Here is a 20,968-nt window from a genome sequence, read left to right as displayed (position 1 = left end):
TATGTTTTGTATGTACAGGGAAAAAATGAGGCTGCTTAAGAAATGGGGTGTCTTTCCTATGCTGCCGAAAATGAGACAACCCAATTCCTACCTAATTTAACATAAAAGGCACAAAGCAGTGGTTTGGAGGTACTCTGTGGCGGGGGCATGGGGTGAGTGGCATTACCGTCGTGGTTGAGAGGTCCTGGCCTTAAGGTGAGGTTTAACTAGTGAGACTCAATCCAGTCTTGTGGTGCCTCACACTTTTCCCAGCAATTTTGAGAGAACCAGTGAGATTGTCAAAATAATACCAATTGGGATCTGCGTGGATGAGAACGCTCTGGGTAATCTGGGGGGTGTGGGAGGTGTTGTATAAAAGGGAGGGAGCTGCGGCGGGGAATACAGCTTCCCGGAGGCTGGAGCCGTTATTCCACTAGGGGGCGCGCCAGGCAGACGTGGACATGCAAAACCAGGGTTCCCACACTTGGAGGGGCCTCAGAATCTCTGGAGGGCTCCTTAAAAACATAAACCTCGGTTCTCACTCCAGAGTTTCAGAGTCAGCAGGTCTGGGGTGGCCTGGGAATTTGCATTTGTAGCCCACTCTCCCCTGTGGGAAAACCAGGGCAAACGAAGCCAGACATCCTCCAGCCATTAGGACTGGGAAAAGAGGGTTCTGCCCACCCCTCGAGCCCCTGGGAAGGAGCCTGCTTACTCATCGGTGTCTTTTTTGCTCTCCTCAATGAAGGCAATGGATTCAGATCTAAGGCGGTTGGTCACTTCATACGTTCGCAGGGTGACCCCGAAAATATCCTCATGGTACCGGTTGTCATCCTGGGGGACAGAAAAAGCCCTCAAATGCCAGCCAAAGGCAGGAGAGGGACAGACAAGCTGACAACCTGGAATGGAATGTCCCTTAAAAAGATGGGTTCTAAACAAACAAGATGTAACCCAGTGCCCCCTGGAGGACCTCTGACCTCCTAGCCCAGGTGGCAAAGAACATTTCAGTTCACATCTGAACTGGCACACCTTGGACAAAACTTTTTATGCAGTGTTCAACCTGGACAACTGCACAGGACAGTGCTGCAGCTTGGTTCTGGGGGCAGGAAGAGTCGGTTTCGGAAGGTTTCTATCCAGCTACCCAGTGATCCACCCGCTTGTTATTTTCACACACCACAGCCCCCACCCATATTTAATACACGCACCTGCACACCCAACACCCAGTCCTCCTCCTTCTCTCTCAACTATGGTTTGGGACCACGGGTATCCTCTACCCTGACCCATAAGTGGGAAAATGGGAGCAGGCGGGGATGTCATCATGGCCCCTCTAATCATTGAGACAGGTGGGGTGAGGAAGAGGAGACAGGAACCAGTTGCTGACAAAGGGATCCAAGAAGCCAGCCTGTCACTCACCCTCAGCCTGCTGATGAACACGCCTGCATCCTCCGCTGAGAGTTTCCCCTGCTGGGTCATGATGCGCTGGATGGCTTTGAGGACATCGGCGGCCATGGTGACGTCCCCACAGACATAGATGTGGCCCCCTTGCTCCTTCAGGGCTCGGTACACTGATTCTGCCAAATGCTCTTGCAGGATGTCCTGCACGTACTTCTGCAGGGGGCAGGAAGACCCGTGAGAAGGAGCTGGGTCCTGGGCAGAGCCTGATACAGGTGACCCAGGGGAGCAGGAGGAGTGAGTAAGAGAAGGAAAGCCGATCCGAGGGTGTGCAAATGAGCTGCTCCCCGTGTTGGAGCTCAGCTGTGCTGAGGACCCTCTAGAAGGTCATGCAGAACACAGCCCAAAGCCATAACCCCGGGGGAGCACAGGGTGGGTCACGATCTACCTGCTCCCTGTCCAATGGCCAGTGGTCCCCCCTGGGGTGTTAACACCTGTACTCTACTAGGTGCGGGGTACATCCTATCCTGGGGTGCCAGAGAAGCCCCAGGGCAGACAGCAAGAGATGGGAGAGGTGAGGGGCTGTCAGCTCACACCTGCACAAAACCAGCTGCTGCAGGAGGAGCTGGAGTAGAAGGTGGGCTAAGAGAAAGTGGGGTGGCTACAGGGGTGTCCACCATAGCCTCCTGGGCATTTGCCTTATTTGTTCGGGATGCCTTCCACTTGTCTAGGAAACTGCCCCGGGGCGAGGCGGACACGAAGCTGCTATGTCCTGGCACGGCTGTCCTGCTTGTAAAAACACTGGTGTACTTCCACCCCAGCTGTCAGACGGCCACTGCCCACCCTCCGAGTGCCCACCCCACCCCAGCTGTCCCGGCCCCTTTCCTGAGACCCCCTGGATCTCCCCAACATCCAGGAGGAGCACGCTCCAGTCCTGTGGCCTGTGTCCATTCTGACTGGTAGCACCTCTTATGGACTGTTAGGTGTTTTTTTTTTTTTAATTCATATTTTTAAAATATTTTTATTTTGGTAAAATATGCAAAACATATCATTTAACCATTTTAAAGTGAACAATTCAGTGGCATCTCGTGCACCACTGTCTTGTGCAACCATCACCCTATCTGGTTCTAGAACTTATTCATCACCCCAAAAGGAAATTCTGTACCCACGAGCAGGGACTCCCCATTCCCCTGCCCCCAGAGCCCCTGGTAACCCCAGATCTGCTCTCTGTCTCTACGGATTCGGCTGTTCTGGATATTTCACATAAGTGGCATCCTACAATATGGGCTGTTAAATATTTTAAACTGATATTTTTTTGCTCCTGCTTCCTGAAATACAGAGCAATGTCCTGGAGGAGAATTCAGAACAGGTGAGGAGGTGACTGGGGGTGGGATGCGCATGTGTGTACAAGCGCGCGCGCGCGTGTGTGTGTGTGTGTGTGTGTGTGTGTGTATCTAGGGCTGGGGTGTAGGGACTGTGCATGGGCCGGGGGTTACCTTTGGTTTGTCTGGCTCCCGGGAGTAGGCCGTGTACAGTTCTCTGAAGACCCCCTTGTTCTTGGCTTGTAGAGTCTCCTCCCTGTAGATGTGGTCTATCTTGGATTGCCGGCACCCGAACACCAGGACCATGGGGCAGGGGCTCATTCCTGGGGACCAGGAAGATCTCACGTCACTCACGGCTCTGATGCCCAATTTGGGGGGGGTGGCTGGTGGTGCCAGGGGAGGGGGTACTGGGAACCTTCGTGCATGCCACATGGATAGAAGCACATGAACACTGGGACAGGTGGGGTGTATGTACTTGCTCACAAGTACACCCATGTATCCAGACGCACGCACCTGCGCACACCGAGGGAAGTAGGTGAAGTGTGTTCCGATTTTAGCGCACCTCCTTTCTCTAGGTCTCAATCCTTCCTTCTGCCCCCCTGGCTACTTAGCATCCCCTGCTACTGGGTTGTGCCAAAAGCCCAGTCTGTGGAGCTGCACTACCCGGGTTCAAATCCCAGCTCTGTGCGATGATGAGCAACTTAACTTTCTATGTGCCCATTTCTGCAGGTACAAAATGGAAGTAATAATAGCATCTACCTCCTACGGTTACTCTGAGATGTAAAACATTTGAGCTCAGTGAATATACAGTGAATCCTTTATCAATGTTAGCTATTCCACCAGAATGACCGGTCCATGGGGGCGGCTTTTTTTTTTTTTTTTAAGCTGTTTCTCTGTCTTGTTCAATGCTGTCCCTTGGCACCTAAAACAGTGCTTGGCATTTATTAGATGCTCAACAAATCCCTGGTTAATGCATGCCACAACTGTGGGTTTCTTTCTCTCTCCTCCTGGAGCTGATCTGTTGGGTCTCTCACACAGCAAAGCCTGCTCTTGAATAACAGCCTTTGGGACCATCCCCCAAATGTACAGACACTTGACAAGGCTTAATATTTACTCTCCTAGGGCTGCTTCAAGTTTCAGATGGGTCCTAGCGTAACACAGAAATGTCTTCTGGGGATGGAATTTCACGCCCTAGAACAAGCTGTGTGGGAGATTGGTCGGGACAGGTCCTTTGAAGTATAACCATGAACCTCACCTATGGGTCAGGTCAGTACCATGACCCCCTCCCCCTCCCCCAGGGAGTAATGCAGTAGAGAGAGAACTCTGTCATTCCTCTGGGTGGCTGAGCCACAGGTGGGTCTGCCCAGGTCCAGGCGGGGTGAACATTACCTGGCTGCTGAATTGTGACCCACCTTTGTGTTGGATATCAAATTGCCGCTGCTGCCAGAAACTTCGGAAAGGGGCAATGCCGGTGCCTGGGCCAATGAGGATGCAGGGCACTTGGGGGTTTCGGGGCAGGTGGAAGCTGGGTGCTCTGGACAAGAGAGAGAGAATCAGAAGGCTTGCTGCATTCAAATCTGATCAAGGGTGGCTGGGCCTTGGGTAGACCAGATGGCCGTCTTGGTGATACAGTGGGATTGCACTCTCCAGCTGGGGTCGGGTGCCCCTTATCAGAGTGGGAGGTCCCACAGCTTTGGGGAGTTCCCCAAACAGGAGCTCCTCAGGGTCTGGCTACCACTCCAATTCCCAATTTTCCTCATTGCTGAACTAAGCCACCATGGGCATCGTTTTAACTCAGGCTTTCCGGACCTCAGCACTGCTGACAGTTGGGGCTACATACTTCTCTGCCATGGGGGGTGTCCTGTGCATTGTAGGATATTGAGTGGCACCCCTCGTCTCTACCTCCTAGGTGCCAGGAATACCCTCCAGCTGTGACAAAAATCTCCACAGCCTTTGCCACAGGTGGCCTGAGGGGGAAAATCAGCCTCTGCTGAGAACCACGGTTCCGTGTAGGCACCAGCGAGATCTCCTAAAATCAGGGAGCAGACTTCCGTGTACAGAAGAATCACCCAGTGGCATTAACAGCAGAGCCTTGGGCAGTGCAGCAAGTCTGGGCTCAGGATACGGTATTTTTGAAGCACCACTGGGATTCTGATGGTCATGGTATATGGACCATCCTATGAACACTCCACTCGCAAGAGCTGAGAAAAATCACTGGTCAAGACCACTGTTCAGGTACAGAAGTCACTGGCTGACAAAGCAGGAACCTTACCAGCTCAGGTATGGCCCTCATTGTGAAAAATGTTTAAGTTGTAGTTTTTATCTGATGGTGGTAAGAACACTTCAATGAAATCTACCCTCTTCACAAAATTTTTAAGTGCACGATACAGTACTGTTAATTGTAGGCAGGAACGTCCTTTAAAACTGAGTTTGGGGGGGTGCCTGGGTGGCTCAGTTGGTTAAATGTCTGCCTTTGGCTCAGGTTGTGATCTTGGGGTCCTGGGATCGAGTCCCGCATCGGGCTCCCTGCTCAGCTGGGGAGTCTGCTTCTCCCTCTTCCCTCTGCCACCCCCCGCTTGTGTTCTCTCTGTGTCTCCAATAAATAAAATCTTTTAAATTTATTTGAGACAGAGAGAGAGAGAGAGGGAGCACAAGAAGGCACAGCAGCAGGCACAGGGAGAGGGAGAAGCAGGTTTCCAGGCAGGGAGCCTGATGTGGGGCTTGATCCCAGGACCCCCGGATCATGTCCTGAGCCGAAGGCAGATGCTTAGCCAACTGAGCCACCCAGGCGTCCCAATAAATAAAAATCTTAAAAAAAACCCACACAGCTGAGTTCGAGAGAAACAGCTCTGACTGATGGGAGGAAGGTTTGGATCTTCCCCATCTCCGAAATAGTGGGAACAGATAGGGTGGTTGGTAGATAGTGGAGAGAATTTCCGCCAGACTTTCCGCCAGTCTGCAGATTTCAGGAAAGCTGAGACTGCATTTGCTGGGTTGTCTACTGTAACCCCAGCATCTAGCACAGTACATGCACTTGATAAATATTCATTGCATTGACCTGACTTTGACTGGGGGGGTGGGGCTTGCTTAGCTGCTGCTGTGTTGCCCGTCCCAAGATCCCATTTCCTTAACAGCTTGGAGTGATACTGAGTGTTGATCTCGATTCCGTCTGACTCAGCCATTTCTCCAGAACCCTTGAGGCTGGTCCACCCAGACCAGCTCAGGACATGAGTATGCAGATTTGGGACAACTGCTCATTTCTCTTCATTTGCCACTCACCCTCTCACGAAACACGGGACCACTTCGTCAGCCTGTATCTGGTTGAGCCAGGAGGAGCACACACCGTGGTGAATTGGTCCTTCTCCATCTGGCAGAATAAGCAAGGTGGTCTGGTGCGCCTACTGCCCCCAGGGTTCCCCGTCCCTGGCCTCCCCCTCCCTCCAGTGAAGCTCACGACCCCACGCCAAGTTTCTGCCTTGGAATTCCCTGTCTGGATCCTCTGAAGGGGAAGAGGGTATGGTATAATGAAACTGCCCAGGGTTCCCGTGGGTAAGGGTGGGTCTAACTCGGAAAGGTCTCAGTCAGTGTGCTCCCGGTGGCCTTCCAGGATCCCGGTCTTGGAGCTCTCTCAGGCACCATGCATTTTAATTGCTTTATCAAGGAGGGAAATTACGGGAGACAAACGCTAGGATATCTGACTGACCTACAACTAGGGGACTTCATGCAGCAGAGAGCTCCCCCCTCCGAGGGATGGGTGAGGGTGGCTTGATCCAGTTGCTGCCTTGGTTGGGGAGGGATGAGAGGATGAAGGCAGTAAAAGCGCTCTCAGGCTTTGGGAGCAGAGGAAGCTTTCAAGTGCACATCTTCCCTCCTTCCTGACTCTGCCTAAGGGGACAGTCTGCCTGCCCTGCTTCTTCCCCCAGTTCCTGGCCTCGGGGTGGGTCTCCTCTTGGGGATTTGGGATTTGGCAGCCATGCAGAGGCCCCTGGGGAACCAATGCAGACCCAGGGGGCTCTCCTGGGGCCTTTGCCTACCTCGGGTGCGGTAGGACACAACGGCCACGGTGAGGTGCACCTCGTCGGGGTACATGTCTGGGGAGGAGCTGATGGAGTAGTAACGGGGCTGCAGCAGGGACAGCTGGGTCAGGAGCAGGGTAGAGGGCATCTGGATGGATGGGAACTCCTCCAGCACCTCCACGATGGTGGGGTTCTTGCCCCACTTCCATTCTTCGTACTCCTGCAAACCCTGTGCCAAGGAGAGGGATGCAGAACTTGCACCCTGCTCCGGGTACACATTTCCAGGGAGGGCATCAGAACATCTGGGGATGGGCGCCTGGGTGGCTCAGTTGGTTAAGCGACTGCCTTCGGCTCAGGTCATGATCCTGGAGTCCCGGAATCGAGTCCCATATCGGGCTCCTTGCTCAGCAGGGAGTCTGCTTCTCCCTCTGACCCTCCTCCCTCTCCTGCTCTCTGTCTCTCATTCTCTCTCTCTCAAATAAATAAATAAAATCTTAAAAAAAAAAAAAAAGAACATCTGGGGAAGGAGGTCAGGAGTGATAAGGATACCTAACACTCACACAGTAATTACTCCGCGCCAGGTCTTAATTCTTACGACGACCTTATGAAATACATATGACTGTTGTCCCTATTTTATAGTGGGGGAAACTGACCAACACAGAAGCTCTTTGGCTTGGAGGCAGTGATTCTGGGTTTTGAATCTAGGTCAGGGGGTGGCAAACTTCAGCCCAAAAGGTCAATGTGGCTTACTATGCGTCTGTAGGGCTCATGAGCTAAGAGCTGTTTTTATATGTTTAAATTGTTGGGGGAAAGGATCAAAAGAAGGATATGATTTCATGACACGAGAATGTGATATGAAATTTGAATTTCTGTCCCATAAATAAGATATGACTGGAACCTGGCCATGCCGACTCACTTAGGTACTGTCTATGCTGTTGGGCTATCATGGTGGAGTTTAATGGTTATGAGACAGACCTCATGGACCGTGAGCCTAAAATATTTACTACCAGGCTCTTCATGGAAAAAGACTGCTGACCCCTGCTCCAGGCAGTGTGGCCCCAGCATCTGTGCTCCTAACCATATAGTCCTGCCATATGCAAAGCTCAAGAGAAAAGCACTGTGGAGAGTGTCATGATTTGCTGGTATGGAATGTAGATCTGTGACCTGTGAGTTTGCAGGGCTGGAGATGCATCGGCAGGGAGCATAGGTCAAGTTCAAGATGGTGAATGACAGCCCCAAAGGAACAGGTTAGGGTGTGGAGGACCACATGTGGGGGCTTGTGGACAGCAAAGCCCAGCTGCTACCAGGAAACAGAGGAACTCTCTGGGGCTCTGGAATTAGGTTTTCCTACATCTCAGAAGCTGCTCTGGGCAGTCCCTGACTGCTTATAGGAGGCTCAGAATTTGAGGAGTAAAGCCTATTATAAGTGCACCTTATAACCAAGCTTTCCTCCACGTCCCTAAAGATCATCCTTGCTTTATTGATAGGGTATGGCATCCTTGAGAACGTGCCTCCCGGACCTCCAGCCTCACTGACCTTGAGCTGCAGGGGCGCAATCTGCCAAGAACCTCAGGAACTGCTCTCTGAAATGGACATCCACGGGAAACAGACATGGATCACCTGTGTTGGTCCTTCCTAAGGCTGCGGCTGCAGTTCCGGATGCTTCCATTCACACTTCCTTCCCTCTCCGTCACTCAGTCAGACTTGTTAGAGGTCTGACGGTCCTCCCAGCCTTATCGGACTCTTGCCCATTTTTCCCCTCACACAGGTGTTTCCCTTAATAAAAATCCTCGCTTATTTAATCCCACCTTGGAGTTTGTGCTCTTCAGAAGAAATGGGCTAATACGTACAGTTTATCAAATTCTACTTGAAATCATCCGATGCAAACAGTGCAGTCTCTGGTCCCTCTTAAAGCAGCCCCTCCCCCATTAATTAAAATTTTAAAGTTATACATGTACATCGTGTGCAAAGTTAAACAATTCTGCGAAGTTTACGATGAAGATTAATGCTCTACTTCTCCAATCTGTTTCCAACTCCCCGGAGTGAACCACTTACAACTCTCTAAGTGTTCCTTTTCATGTCTGTTTTCTCATTTCTAAATATAGCCGACCCTCCACCAACATGGGTTTGAACTGTGCAGGTCCACTTATATGCAGATTTTTTTTCGATGAATATAATAGAGAACTGTAAATGAATTTTCTCTTCCTTATGATTTTCTTTTCTCCAGCTTACTTTATGGTAAGAATACAGTATATAATACATAAAACATACAAAATATGTGTTAATCAACTGTTTCTGTTATCAGTAAGGCTGCCGGTCAACTGTAAGCTAAATTAGTGGTTAAGTTTTGGGGGAGTCAAAAGTTATATGTGGATTTTCTACTGCACAGGGGGTCAGCACCCCAGTCCCCACGTTGTTCAAGGGCCAGCTGTAATATACATTCTTTGAATTAGCCTCTTTCTATCTGCCCATCATACGTCCCTCTCCTGGACAGCCGAAGAAAGCTAAGCCATCCTTTGCTGATGGCTTGCTTAGTGGGGAGGAGCCCCCACTGGGAGAAGTCTGGGTAGTCCTCCTGGGTAGGATTCTTACTGAGTAAGATTTTTTTTTTAAAGATTTTATTTTATTTATTTGACAGAGATATATAGAGAGAGCACAAGTAGGCAGAGAGGCAGGCAGAGGGAGAGGGAGAAGCAGACTCTGCACGGAGCAGGGAGCCTGATGCGGGGCTTGATCCCAGGACCCCGAGATCATGACCTGAGCCGAAGGCAGACATTTAACTGACTGAACCACCCAGGAGCCCCATTACTGAGTAAGATTTTGCAGGGGCTTGGGGCAAGCAAGTCTTAGGTTTCAAAGCAAGGATGGTAGAAATGTTTCATGCATTTTACCATCATAGGGCCTCCTCTATCTTGCATGTCCCACCAATAGGTCCTCGGTGTTTGGAAAGGCCTCTCTCTAAAACAGGGTACTGTGGGATTCTTCTCTCTTTCTTTTCTTTCTAAGCATGGGCTCAGATGGAGCTAATGGAAACTCAAGAGTTCCAAAGGAAGGAGGAACAAGAGTTAGAAGAGCAATTTCTACTGGGCCAGAGAGCTCTGAGATTCAACAGGGCTACCCTCGTTCTGTCAGACCTTAGTTAGAATGAGTGGGGATGGTGAGGACAAGCCAAAATGGACTAGCCAATATGGTGACCATCTGCAAACTGAAAATCGGCAACTCTTGCTCCACACTGCCATCTGCTGGACAACTGTTGTAATAGCTACATAACTCCAACTCGGAGGTGAAAGGTACTGTTGGGGTTGCAGGAGGCCAGGAACCCACCTTGCTGAGGACCAGCAGACGCTGCTTCTCTTTCTCGCTGGTGGCCAGAGAGGCAAACTGCTGCAGCTGCAGTGGCGTTGGCGGTGTGGTGATGTCCAGGTAGTACTTGAAGGCCTGGAAGATGGTGCAGGGCGGGAGGCGGTGCTCATCTGTCCAGTTACTGATGACTCCTATGGAGGTACAATGGACGTGAGGGGTGGATGGGGGAAGGGCTTCGGTCTAAGTCAGGAATGCCAGATCTTCTCCTGGGGCAGAGGTTGGGGCCGGGTGAGCCAAGCAATCCCTTGGCTTGTCACCTTCCATGTCCCACATCTAGACCCAGGGTTCTGGGGACCCTGTGATCGCCTCATGCATGCAAGGAGCATATCCAAAATCAACTGAGCAAATTAGTTCAAAAATTAAAAAATAAACCAGTATTAAAATAGCACGAGACAGTCCGTCCTCTGGCATTCTACGCAGTGAGCCCCCCACTGAGCGCGAGCTAGGAGTCTTATTTTGGTCCTGTCTGACCTCTCATGGTGTTGGCCTCTCAAACCTCTAAGTGGGATTCCGGTGTTTAAAATGACAAACATGCCTAACACTTTGCTAGCACTTTCTATATGCCAAGTGCTATTCTCAGCACTTTATTATTATTAACTCACTTAGTCCTCACAACAACCCTAGGTGGTGGGTGCTATTATTATCCCCATTTTGCAACTGAGAAAAAGGGAAGCACAGAGAGGTCAAGGAATTTGCCCAAGGTCACACAGCTCATAGGCGTGAAGTCAGGCAGTCCTGCCCCAGACCTTGTTCTAAATACTACACTGTATGGTTTCTGTGTAATTTTCCATAGCATATAGCCCTAAGCATAGCGTCTACTTTATCAAGGGCTCAACCCAAGATAAAAAGTGCTGCTCCAACACGAAGAAGAACCGGCTGGGTTGGATTTATTAATATACAGTGTTGTCTCTCCAAAGTGGTATCGCCCAAAGGACTTTTCAGTCGGGCTTTGACCACATGCTATTTTCACATTCTGCTCTGACCGTACACTCTAGCTCCTTTGTAAAGGGGCTATGTCATCATATTCTGGGCTGTCAAGTAAGGTCACCGTGGTTCCTGGTTCCTGAGCCTGAGCTCACCTGTGCCTCCTGAAATGAAGCCCTGAGACCCATTTGCCTTTGAAAGTTCTTCAACAGAATGGTCAAGGATGGTCACTGAGACAGACCGGAACCTGATCTAATGATGGTTCAACCTTGAGTGCGCCATCTAGTGCCTCTTGATTTTAAGAGGAGGGAGGGGTACACAACAGCTGCTGTTTATTCGGTGGGCAGTGAGGCGGGGGTGATGAAGGAAGGCAAAAGCCCCTTCCCCCAAGGATGAGCTATGGATGTCCTGGCATCGTGGACATTGGCTCAGCCAGTTGGGCCAGGGTGGTTCAGCCATGAGAAAGGAGGAGTCTTCAGTCTCATAAGCTGGAGGAGACAGAGACCCACTCTTCTGCCTGGATTGGTGATTGGGAAGAAGGATGGGTCTCCTCTTCCCCAGACACCCACTGCTTCTGGGACTCCCCGGAGAAGGGGAGGGTTCTCAGGAGGGGCCAGGTGGGGGGCCCCCACCCTGCTGTAGTTACCCAAAGCCGTGTTTCGCTCCTCTAGCAGCTCCACCTTCACCAGCTGGTTGACCGGAGGTGCATCCTCCAGCCGCTCGATCAGGGCGTTCACGAGGTCCTCGCGGTTGCCAGGGAAGACACCCAGGTGGTCCCCAGGCTGGTATTGCAGCTCCTGATTCCCGTTGGTGTGCAGACGCACGAAGATCGTTGATCGGCTGGAGGGAAAGGTGGGGAACAGTCGGATAAGAGTCACCAGCTACTGCCTCCTTTGTCTCTTTTTGTGGCTGCAATCCCCCTCCTTTCATTCTCCGTGGGGCCGAGGCCAATGAGCCCTGTGCCCCCATCGTTCCAACCATGGTTTTTAGCAGGTCACCCACGAGCTCCTCAGTGCAAATCCAATGCCAAGTCCTGAGCGCTCATCTTGCTTATGGAACCAGCACTGGACGGGGCTGCTCACGTCCTCCTTCTCAACTCCCTTCTCCTGGGTTCTAGCACCCCACGCTCTCCCAATCTTCTCTCATTTGGCAGTTCCTTCTCATCTTCCCAAACTCTGGCCATTAGAGCACCTCAGGGTTCAGTCATCAGATTCCTTGCTTTTCTATCTTCCCGAACCTACCTTTCTCCATAGCACTTACCGGCCTCTGCCTTCTTGTGGTGTTTATATCATCCTGTGGTTTATGGTCTGCCCTCCCCTGCCTACCGCCCCTCCCCACCCCCAGCCTCCAGGACAATTTCAAATTCAAGAGGGCAAGGAATCTGTTTTGTCCACTGCCCTATTCCTGGCAAGGAGGACAGTGCACAGCACATAGTTGGTACTCAAGAAATATTTATTAGATGAAGGAACCTCAGACTCCCAGGGTTAACCAGTTGCCAGAACAGACTCTGTTCTCAGTACCAACTGGGGTTCTCCCAGGAATCACGACCCCATTGGAGCCAAGCAGTGGAGTCCCCAGTCTGTGTCACGCCATCCCTCCTGGGAATCCTAAGCTCTGCCCCCCCTTTTTGTAAGTGTGGGTGTGCGGGGGGCTTCCCATATTATAAAGAGAAAGACATTTGGTCTTGGTTGTGCACAAATCCACCAATATAAATGTGAGAGATCCAAGGAGAGAACGCACGGAGAAATTGATTTATTTCCTGCCAGATCCTCTCCTTTTCCATTGGTTTTTGTATTTTAAGGGCAGAAGGCCCATGCTAAGGGAGGGCTTCAAGAATGAATTCTCAGACTACGATTATTTTGGTCCTTTAAAAGGTTTTAGTACAGACCTACTGCATTTTACACAATACCTGAGAACTTGGGGGCTGATTACACTTTGGTAAATCAGATTCTTTGTCCTCTTTGGGTTCCATCGGCATTTCAGATCTGTTTTTCTTCATTGCCAACTGGTTCTTATTCAACATGAAGTTTCTACATTCTCCATGGTATGTAAATCAACACTTGAATAGATCAATGGGACTCGCTATATAAAGGAGTCTCTGGCACACCCAAGAACCCTTTTGTGCTGCAAATAGCCACCGTTATTAAAAATAGTTGTGCTGGCACATTTACTTTTTTGCAAGTATTTTCTCGAAGCAAGTCACCCCTGTCCTTCGTATGGTGGGGAAAATTGGTGGCTGAGATTGTGAATGGTGGTGTCAGGGCCTGGGGTCCCATTCTCCTTTCCTGGACAGATTTTGCTATCTCTGGTGCACTAATCTTGTCAATTATACAGACTTGCGCGGCTGATTCTGCTCTGAGCTCATACGGATTCCTGGTTCCTGGAGAGCAGAGACACCATCACCTTCTGCCAGCTCCAGGGTTGGAATTAGCAGAGGCTGACAGCCAGCAGGGGGCGCTGTGGGGCTGCTAATTTCAGAGCCTCCTGCACCAACCACAGGAAGCCTTTGAAAGGCCCCCAAATCAATTCCCACTTTCTCCCAGATCATCACGATTTCTTTCAGAAGTATATCTGCCTCCGTTCTTCTGGCCGGTACAAAATAGAAATGCGGAGGACCTGAACTTGCTGAGCTGGCTCATGCTCACAGCCATTTCCCCCAAGTAAGTCCTCTTGAACGTGACACAAGGTGGTCAGGCAGACAAGGGGCAGGAATGGGGAGGCAGCTGACAGATTAGCTAGGTGGCCCAGGTTCTGCCCGTGCTGGGAATTTAACCAGGGGGATGTTACATGCCTCTGGTCAGACATGGCTTGCTGAGACCCCCAGCACTGAATGGCTGCGTGGCCTCAGGGCATCCTGATGGGCTGGTCTTTGAAGCCTTGTCCGGGAAGCAGATTCCCCCCCAACCCTCTCTTGGTAGCACTAACCTGGAGACCAGTTGTCTCAGTTCTGCTGGGGGTTTGTAAGTATAGGATTTTGTAAGCTTTTTTTTTTTTTTAAAGCTTGGGACACATATGGCCATTGAGAAGGGTAGGTGGTGATGGGTTGGGGGCAGTGGGCTGAGTGATCGTCAGATAGGTTGGTCAGGGAGGCCTCTGTGGTGACGTGATATTTGAACAGAGATCTGAACAATGAGAAAAACGGGACATGCAAAGATCTGTTTGGGAAGAGTGTTCGCATGTGCAAAGGCCCTAGGGTAGGAAAAGGTGTGGCATATTTGGAGAAGGGAAAGAAGGCTGGAGTGTTTGGAGAGTGGTAAACACAGACGTGGGGGGAGGGAGGAAAGTAGACTGCTGGGCAGAGGCTATATCATGAGGGCTTCATCATGACCTGTCATGGCAAGAAGTTTGGAGGTCTCCTCAATCCAGTGGGAAGCCACTAGAGGGTGTAAAGCTATGGAGTGATAGGATTCAATTTATGTTTTTCCAAGACTGGTCTGGCTGCTATTTGGAAATGGCTCTTTGAGAGAAAAGCCAAGAAACAAGGAGACAAGTTAGGGTCTACTGTAGTCACTCATACCATCGATGAACATGGCTTTGCTCAAGGCGGCAGCTGTAGGTCTGAGATGAAGTTGAAAGTCAAGTCCCGGAGGACCAGCTGAGGGCCGGACATGCAGTGTAAGAGAGGGAGAGGAGGCAAGGAAGATGCTGGAGTTTTTGGCTTAAGCCAAGTGTTGATGTTCTCTGTTGAAATGGGGAAGGCCAGAGAGAAGCAATTTCATCCAAAGAGAGATGAGAATCAAGAGCTCCCCCACCAAGAACTGTCTATTGTAATATCCCACCACTCTCTGTGATGCCCCAGCACTCAGCCACCCTTCTGCACCTTTGCTCCTGCTGGCCTCTGCCTAGATGTCCCTCCTCTGTTCTCATTCCCATTCTAAAGCCTACCATGCGCTTCCCCTCCTTCGGACCTGTAGGACTTATGATCAATGATCACCGCACCCATTACCCGTTACAGCTCCATTATACTCCCTTCTGTACTGTTTGCTAATTGGTGTACCTAGAAAATGTATTTCCTGGCCAGACAGTAACCGTGGTCACTTTTCTCTTTAGATGTGCAAGGATCACCCTCAGAAGGCTCTTTACTTCCTCCTAAGCACTTTGCTTGCAATTAAGGGTCTGGGAGGCGGGGAGTAATTTGTGATATCTCACTTATGGCTTCCTGGCTCAAACAGCCTGACTTTGGGCCGACTTGGGCAGGGAAAAATGGGAGAGAGTATCATGCTTTTTTTACTCGATTATCCCTTAAAACAAACCAACAACTTATAAAGCTGGAGATGGTAGTAAGCCTGAAAATAGGTCATGCTCCAGAGTGTGCTTCTAAAGAGAGAGATACCTACATACAATTTGATCCTTTTTGTGCTAATTCACGACTGATTCTAATACTAGCTTCTAGTTCCTAACCTTGCTGAAATATTCAGTCTCTTGTAAGTCACTCAGCATACAGTCAGTTACCCTTTCCAGAGGGGAGGGAGGGTTATTCTGGGACTTTGGTCCAACTTAGCCTCAGAACATTTGCAAAGGGGGCGCCTGGGTGGCTCAGACGGTTAAGCGTCTGCCTTCGGCTCAGGTCATGATCCTAGGGTCCTGGGATTGAGTCCCGCATTGGGCTCCCTGCTAGGCGGGGAGCCTGCTTCTCCCTCTGCCTCTGCCTCTCTCTCTCTCTCTCTGAGTCTCATGAATAAATAAATAAAACATTAAAAAAAAAAAAGAACATTTGCAAAGGACCTTGCTTTTTATGTACCATGGTTTAGGGAGTAATTTTTGTGATTTGGTCTTTCACAGTTTGCTGCTAAAGGAAATTTCCAATGGATTCTTAGTCTCTTCTCTTCCATGCTACTGAAGTCATCCCTTTCCACAGGGCAGAAATGGGAAGTAAGGGTGCATATTTCAAACACAGGGTCCCTCTGTGTATCAGAGATCCCTATTCTCCAAATGTTGCATTTAACTATTCAAAGGGATTCATTTCCCAACCCATTTCTTTAATGTTTGAGGATCTAAGTGAGTACATGAGAGCTTGGGGGCTTCATCCTGCTGATAACTCTATTAGAGGTCTGAAGTCCATGTAGAAAGCATGCATACTAAATTTGCAGGTGTTTGAAGCTGGGATGGATGAGGAAGAGTAATGGGAAGGTATGATACGCTAGTTGTTTTGTGCACCTCGTCTTTGATACAACAGCCTTGCAATGCTCTTGAGGACACCTGGGTAGCCTTTCAGCATGCTCACTTTGGAGTTGGAGAACCAAGTCTATGTGACCTCGAAAAAGTCACTTGCATTATCTACTTGTCACTTTTCATATTTAAAACATCGATGATGGGGCGCCTGGGTGGCTCAGTCAGTTGAGCGTCCGACTCTTGATTTCAGCTCAGGTCATGGTTGTGGGATCAAGCCCCGCGTCCGGCTCCACACTCAGTGGGGAGTGTGCTTGAGATTCTCTCTCTCTCTCTCCTTCTGCCCATCCCTGCCTCAAATAAATAAATAAATCTTTAGAAAAATTAAAAAAAAAATGCCGATGATAATAGTCCCAACTTCCTGGGCTGGCCAAGAGTTCTGGGAGATCCCGCACAGAGAGGACTCAAAACTGGGCGTGGCACACAGAAAGCTCTAGAGAAACGTCAGCAATCTGCAGAGTCAATGTTCTCATTCTGCACAAGGAGACAGGGGCTCGGAGGACCTGAGTGACTGGCCCGGTCACATGGCTGGTGAGCAGCAGAGCTGTGGACAGAACCCAGGGCTGTCCAGCTCGTGAGCCCACTCTGTACACAAAGAATCGAGATTTCAAAAGATCGGCATGGGCTGTAACCGGAAAGTGAAAAAGGTGCCATTCCTTGGGGATCAAGGCAAAGGACTTCATTAAGGCCAAAAATCCTATTCACACGAGTCGAAGGACGGAAAGGCCTGGGTCACTCACTTTGAAAAGAGCAGCAAGGACATAAGCTTAATGGGAGAACGGCATGGCCCCCAGGACAAAGCCCGTGATGTTGGATGGTCCATGCGTCCTGCTCACGCTGGGGGCTGGATGTGATGAACCTAGGGCATGTGGCAGCTATGATAGGTCTCCCCTGTGCTGTGACCGGGCCTGGGAATGATGCTGCCAGCAGGACAGTGTGTCCTTCTACTAAAACAAAAGGCGTGGGAAACTGGGTGTGAGGAAGCACGATCTGAAGGAATCAAAACCCAGGAGAGATTGGTCAATGTCCTTGGCTCTTAGCAGGTCTCTCACTTGGAAGAACGCAGTTTGTTTTGGGTATGACCAGAATATAGCTGAGATCAGTACGGAGTGCTAGGAAGATGCCCTTTGGTTATAGCCATAGTAAGATACTTTCTAACAATTAGGACTTTGAAACACAGAGTGGGCTGTTTGGTGAGGTAATGAACCTCCCGTCACCCCAAGGGAATTTTTTTTTTTTTTAAAGATTTTATTTATTTATTTGAGACAGAGAGAATGAGAGACAGAGAGCATGAGAGGGAGGAGGGTCAGAGGGAGAAGCAGACTCCCCGCCGAGCAGGGAGCCCGATGCGGCACTCGATCCCGGGACTCCAGGATCATGACCTGAGCCGAAGGCAGTCGCCTAACCAACTGAGCCACCCAGGCGCCCCACCCCAGGGGAATTTAAGCAGCATCTGGGTAGCCCGTTTTCGGGACTCTAGAGAAGAATCACCCACAAGGAGGAAATGTTCTCTGACTAGGATGCTCCGGTACAATGCACATTAGCAGTTCGACAAGGGTGTGGTCTATATTAAAAATTCCTCATAAAACCGTTCCCTTTCTGTTTTCCACGATGATCATCGGCATCTCCTCTCTTGGTCCCTCTAGGTGGGAGCTTGGCAAAGGGACAGCAGGAAAACCTCGATGCTACAGAGCAACAAGGGCACCTCAATGGCACTTGGGATGTTCATGGGAAGCCAGTCCCCCTGAGTCAACCAGGGCTCCTCCCTGATGGTGGGGGGGTGCATCTGGAGCACAGGTGGGGAACCCCGAGCCAACCAAGGTGCTCCTACCTGGATTTAGGGCTCTGAAGGTTTTGACGGCTGAGGAGTCGAGCAGCTGAGACCCGCTTTTTGTGGACATTGGAGAGACCTGCGGTGAGAACAACAGTCTCCCTGAGATGGGGTTAAAGCACGGCCAACCCAGAGCCTCCAGCTTCTCCTGACCGTCTCCTCACGCTCCCACTGTCCTCTGGGGTTGAAGTGAAGAGATGAAAGAGAAGACATGGGGGGGTAGGGGGGCTGTGGATAATGCAGCAGCAAAAGCAAATCTGGCTGAGCTGAGCTGAGAAGAAGGTTTCAGGGTAACGCGCCGCCCTGCAGGACGCGCATTTGTTTTTGGAGCACCGCGCTGAAAGGAGATGGAAGCCACGACACCCAGCTCCTCGGGGCACCTTTCCCCTCCCCCTGCCGTCCTGCAGCCCCCCCGCCCCAGCCCCCCCAGGAGGGTGGGGGGTACCTTGCGTAAGCTCTGGAGCTTCGGCCATGTAGGTGAGACGGAACTTGTTCCTTTTCCAGCTGCGGTCATTGCTGATGAGGGAGTTGTTGGCCTTCTCAATGTTGACATCATCTCCCACGCAGAACACATCACAGGCTGCCTGTGGCACACGCAGGACTCTGGGTGACCCCGTCCACCAAGAGGGGCTCTCCGCCGACAGCTCCCAGTCATGGCGTGTATCCCTCCATCCATGCACTCATCCACCCATCTGTCCCTTCATCCGTCCACCACCTGCCCTCCTTCCCTTCTCCCTTCCCTCCTTCCCTCCCTCCTTCCTTCCTTCCTTCATTTCTATCCCTCCATCTACCCACCCTTCCTTCCTTTCCTCCCTCCCTCCCTCCCTTCCTTCCTTCCCCCTCCTTCCTTCCATCTGTCATCCATCCTTCCATCCCTCCATCTAAACCTTTCTTTGTTTCCTTCCTTCCTTCCATTCACCCACCCATCCACCCATCTATCCATCCTACCACCTACCTGCCAGCCACTCATCCACTAATCCATCCTATACTTTTTGAATGCCTTTGATGTGCTGGATATATCAGATTTACTAATTAATGACTTTAGGATTTAACCTCTATTTAGTATGTAACTTTTATGTCATTTATTCCTAAAACCACTATTTGTAGAGGCCTAACATTAAGCAAGAAAATAAACACCTTAGGGGCGCCTGGGTGGCTCAGTCGGTTAAGCGTCTGCCTTTGGCTCAGGTCATGATCTCAGGGTCCTGGGGTTGAGCCATGTGTCAGGTTCCCTGGTCAGTGGGGAGTCTGCTTCTCTCTCTCCCTCTGGCCCTCCCTCCGCTTGTGCTCTCTCTCTCACGCATGCACTCTCAAATAAATAAATAAAAATCTTAAAAAAAGAAAATTTTAAAAAAAGAAAATAAACACTTTAGAACTTCCTATCTCTCTTCCTCTAAAGATTTAAACAATTACATTAAAAGCAGAACATATTGAATGTTTGAACACCTGCTATGAATTTTTCTTTTCTTTCTTTCTTTCTTTTTTGCCAAGTTCCTAAGTTCTCTGACTTTAGTAATCCTAAGAATTACCATTTGGAATTCAGGTTTTTGGGATAAAAGCCATGGATAATTCAAGAGTGTTTTTTTTTGTTTTGTTTTTTAAGAGAGAGTGAGCATGTGAGCAAGGGGGGGAGGGGCAGAGGGAGAGGGAGAGAGAGAGAATCTTAAGCAGACTCTGTGCTGAGCACAGAGCCTGATGTGGGGCTCAATCCCATGACCCTGAGATCATGACCTGAGCCCAAACTAAGAGTCAGATGCTTCTTTCCTTCCCAGGCTGCCCCAGGTACCCCAATTCAAGAGGTTTTTAAGGGTAGCTTTACCCATTTTTTGGGCTTGTGTTGATTTTCAGACAATCTAAACATCCATCAACTGATGAATGGATAAACAGAATATGATATACACATGCAACAGAATATTATTTGGCCATAAAAAGCAATGAAGTACTGATATATACTACAATGTGGATGAACCTTAAAAAGATGTGAAATGAGCCAGTTTCAAAAGACCACATACTATATGATTTCATTCATATGAAATGTCCAGAAGAGGCAAATCTACGGAGACAGAGAGTCAGTCAGTGGTTGCCAGGACTGGGAAGTTGGTGGGAGGACTGGAGGGGTTGGTGATAGCTAAAGGATACAGTGGTTTGTAACAGGCCCTGCTTCTGGGGTGCTCAATCAAAGTGGGCTGATTGAAGTCAAGAACCATAGTGATCTCAAGGGAACAAAAGCCAAGTTATCACAATTTTCCTTGTCTAGGAAGAAATGCAAGAAACAGTCTTGTAGACACAGCCTCCCCCCACAGATATCCAGATAGCCCAGGGGCCTCAGTTTCCCCTTTTTCTGCCTATGTGCATTGCCATGCAGGATGGAAAGTGCCAACTGAGTAGCAGGAGGTTGTATATTGTCCTTTCTCCTGTAGCTGCTCGAGAGAATGCATTCTGGGGTGGAGGAAGGAGGAGGTGAAGGTGGGGGGTCAGCATTCACGGCTTCTTGTTATTCCCAGGATGGCCAATCGAATCATGTCCCACATGCAGACAGAAGGCCATTATTCATTATTCTCCTGTGACATTATGTCTAGAATCGTGCCGTCCAATGGGATGTTCTATCATAATGGGAATGTTCTGTGCTGTCTCCTGGGGTGACCACTAGCTTCTTGTGGCTACTGAGTACATGAAATATGCAGCCAAGGAATGAGATCTTTAAATAGAATCTATTTAATATAGCTACTAAATAGAATTAAAAATCTAATTAAAAATGATTAAAATTTTATACATCCATGATGGTATATAAAACGTACATGTAATTATTTTATGTAAGATAAATATATTTATGCAATTATGTGATATATAATACTTCTGTCATTATAATATACAATATTCTATATTATAATTAAACATTTAATTATTTCTATGTATATATACACAGATATTTTTCATGCAACATAAAATTCATCATTTTAAAATGTACAGTTCCA

General features: G+C 49.5%; 1 protein-coding gene across 1 annotated transcript in view; it reads right to left on the bottom strand.

The window, feature by feature from the left end:
• The window catches only part of NOS1 (nitric oxide synthase 1), a 92,764-nt gene that overhangs the window by 6,110 nt on the left and 65,686 nt on the right, over nucleotides 1-20,968 (bottom strand). The window contains exons 16-25 of the mRNA XM_081800950.1: nucleotides 18,439-18,577; nucleotides 17,994-18,072; nucleotides 11,640-11,833; nucleotides 10,031-10,200; nucleotides 6,725-6,935; nucleotides 5,970-6,057; nucleotides 4,103-4,224; nucleotides 2,865-3,013; nucleotides 1,390-1,584; nucleotides 692-810 (exon numbers count right to left, since the gene is read on the bottom strand). Of these exons, the coding sequence (XP_081657076.1) occupies nucleotides 692-810; nucleotides 1,390-1,584; nucleotides 2,865-3,013; nucleotides 4,103-4,224; nucleotides 5,970-6,057; nucleotides 6,725-6,935; nucleotides 10,031-10,200; nucleotides 11,640-11,833; nucleotides 17,994-18,072; nucleotides 18,439-18,577 (1,466 nt within the window). The remainder of the gene's footprint in view (nucleotides 1-691; nucleotides 811-1,389; nucleotides 1,585-2,864; nucleotides 3,014-4,102; nucleotides 4,225-5,969; nucleotides 6,058-6,724; nucleotides 6,936-10,030; nucleotides 10,201-11,639; nucleotides 11,834-17,993; nucleotides 18,073-18,438; nucleotides 18,578-20,968) is intronic.

This window comes from Leptonychotes weddellii, chromosome 13, assembly GCF_054177405.1.
Source record: "Leptonychotes weddellii isolate Sample4059 chromosome 13, ASM5417740v2, whole genome shotgun sequence".
Taxonomy (NCBI): Eukaryota; Metazoa; Chordata; class Mammalia; order Carnivora; family Phocidae; genus Leptonychotes; species Leptonychotes weddellii.
This window is presented reverse-complemented; position numbering and strand designations above follow the sequence as displayed.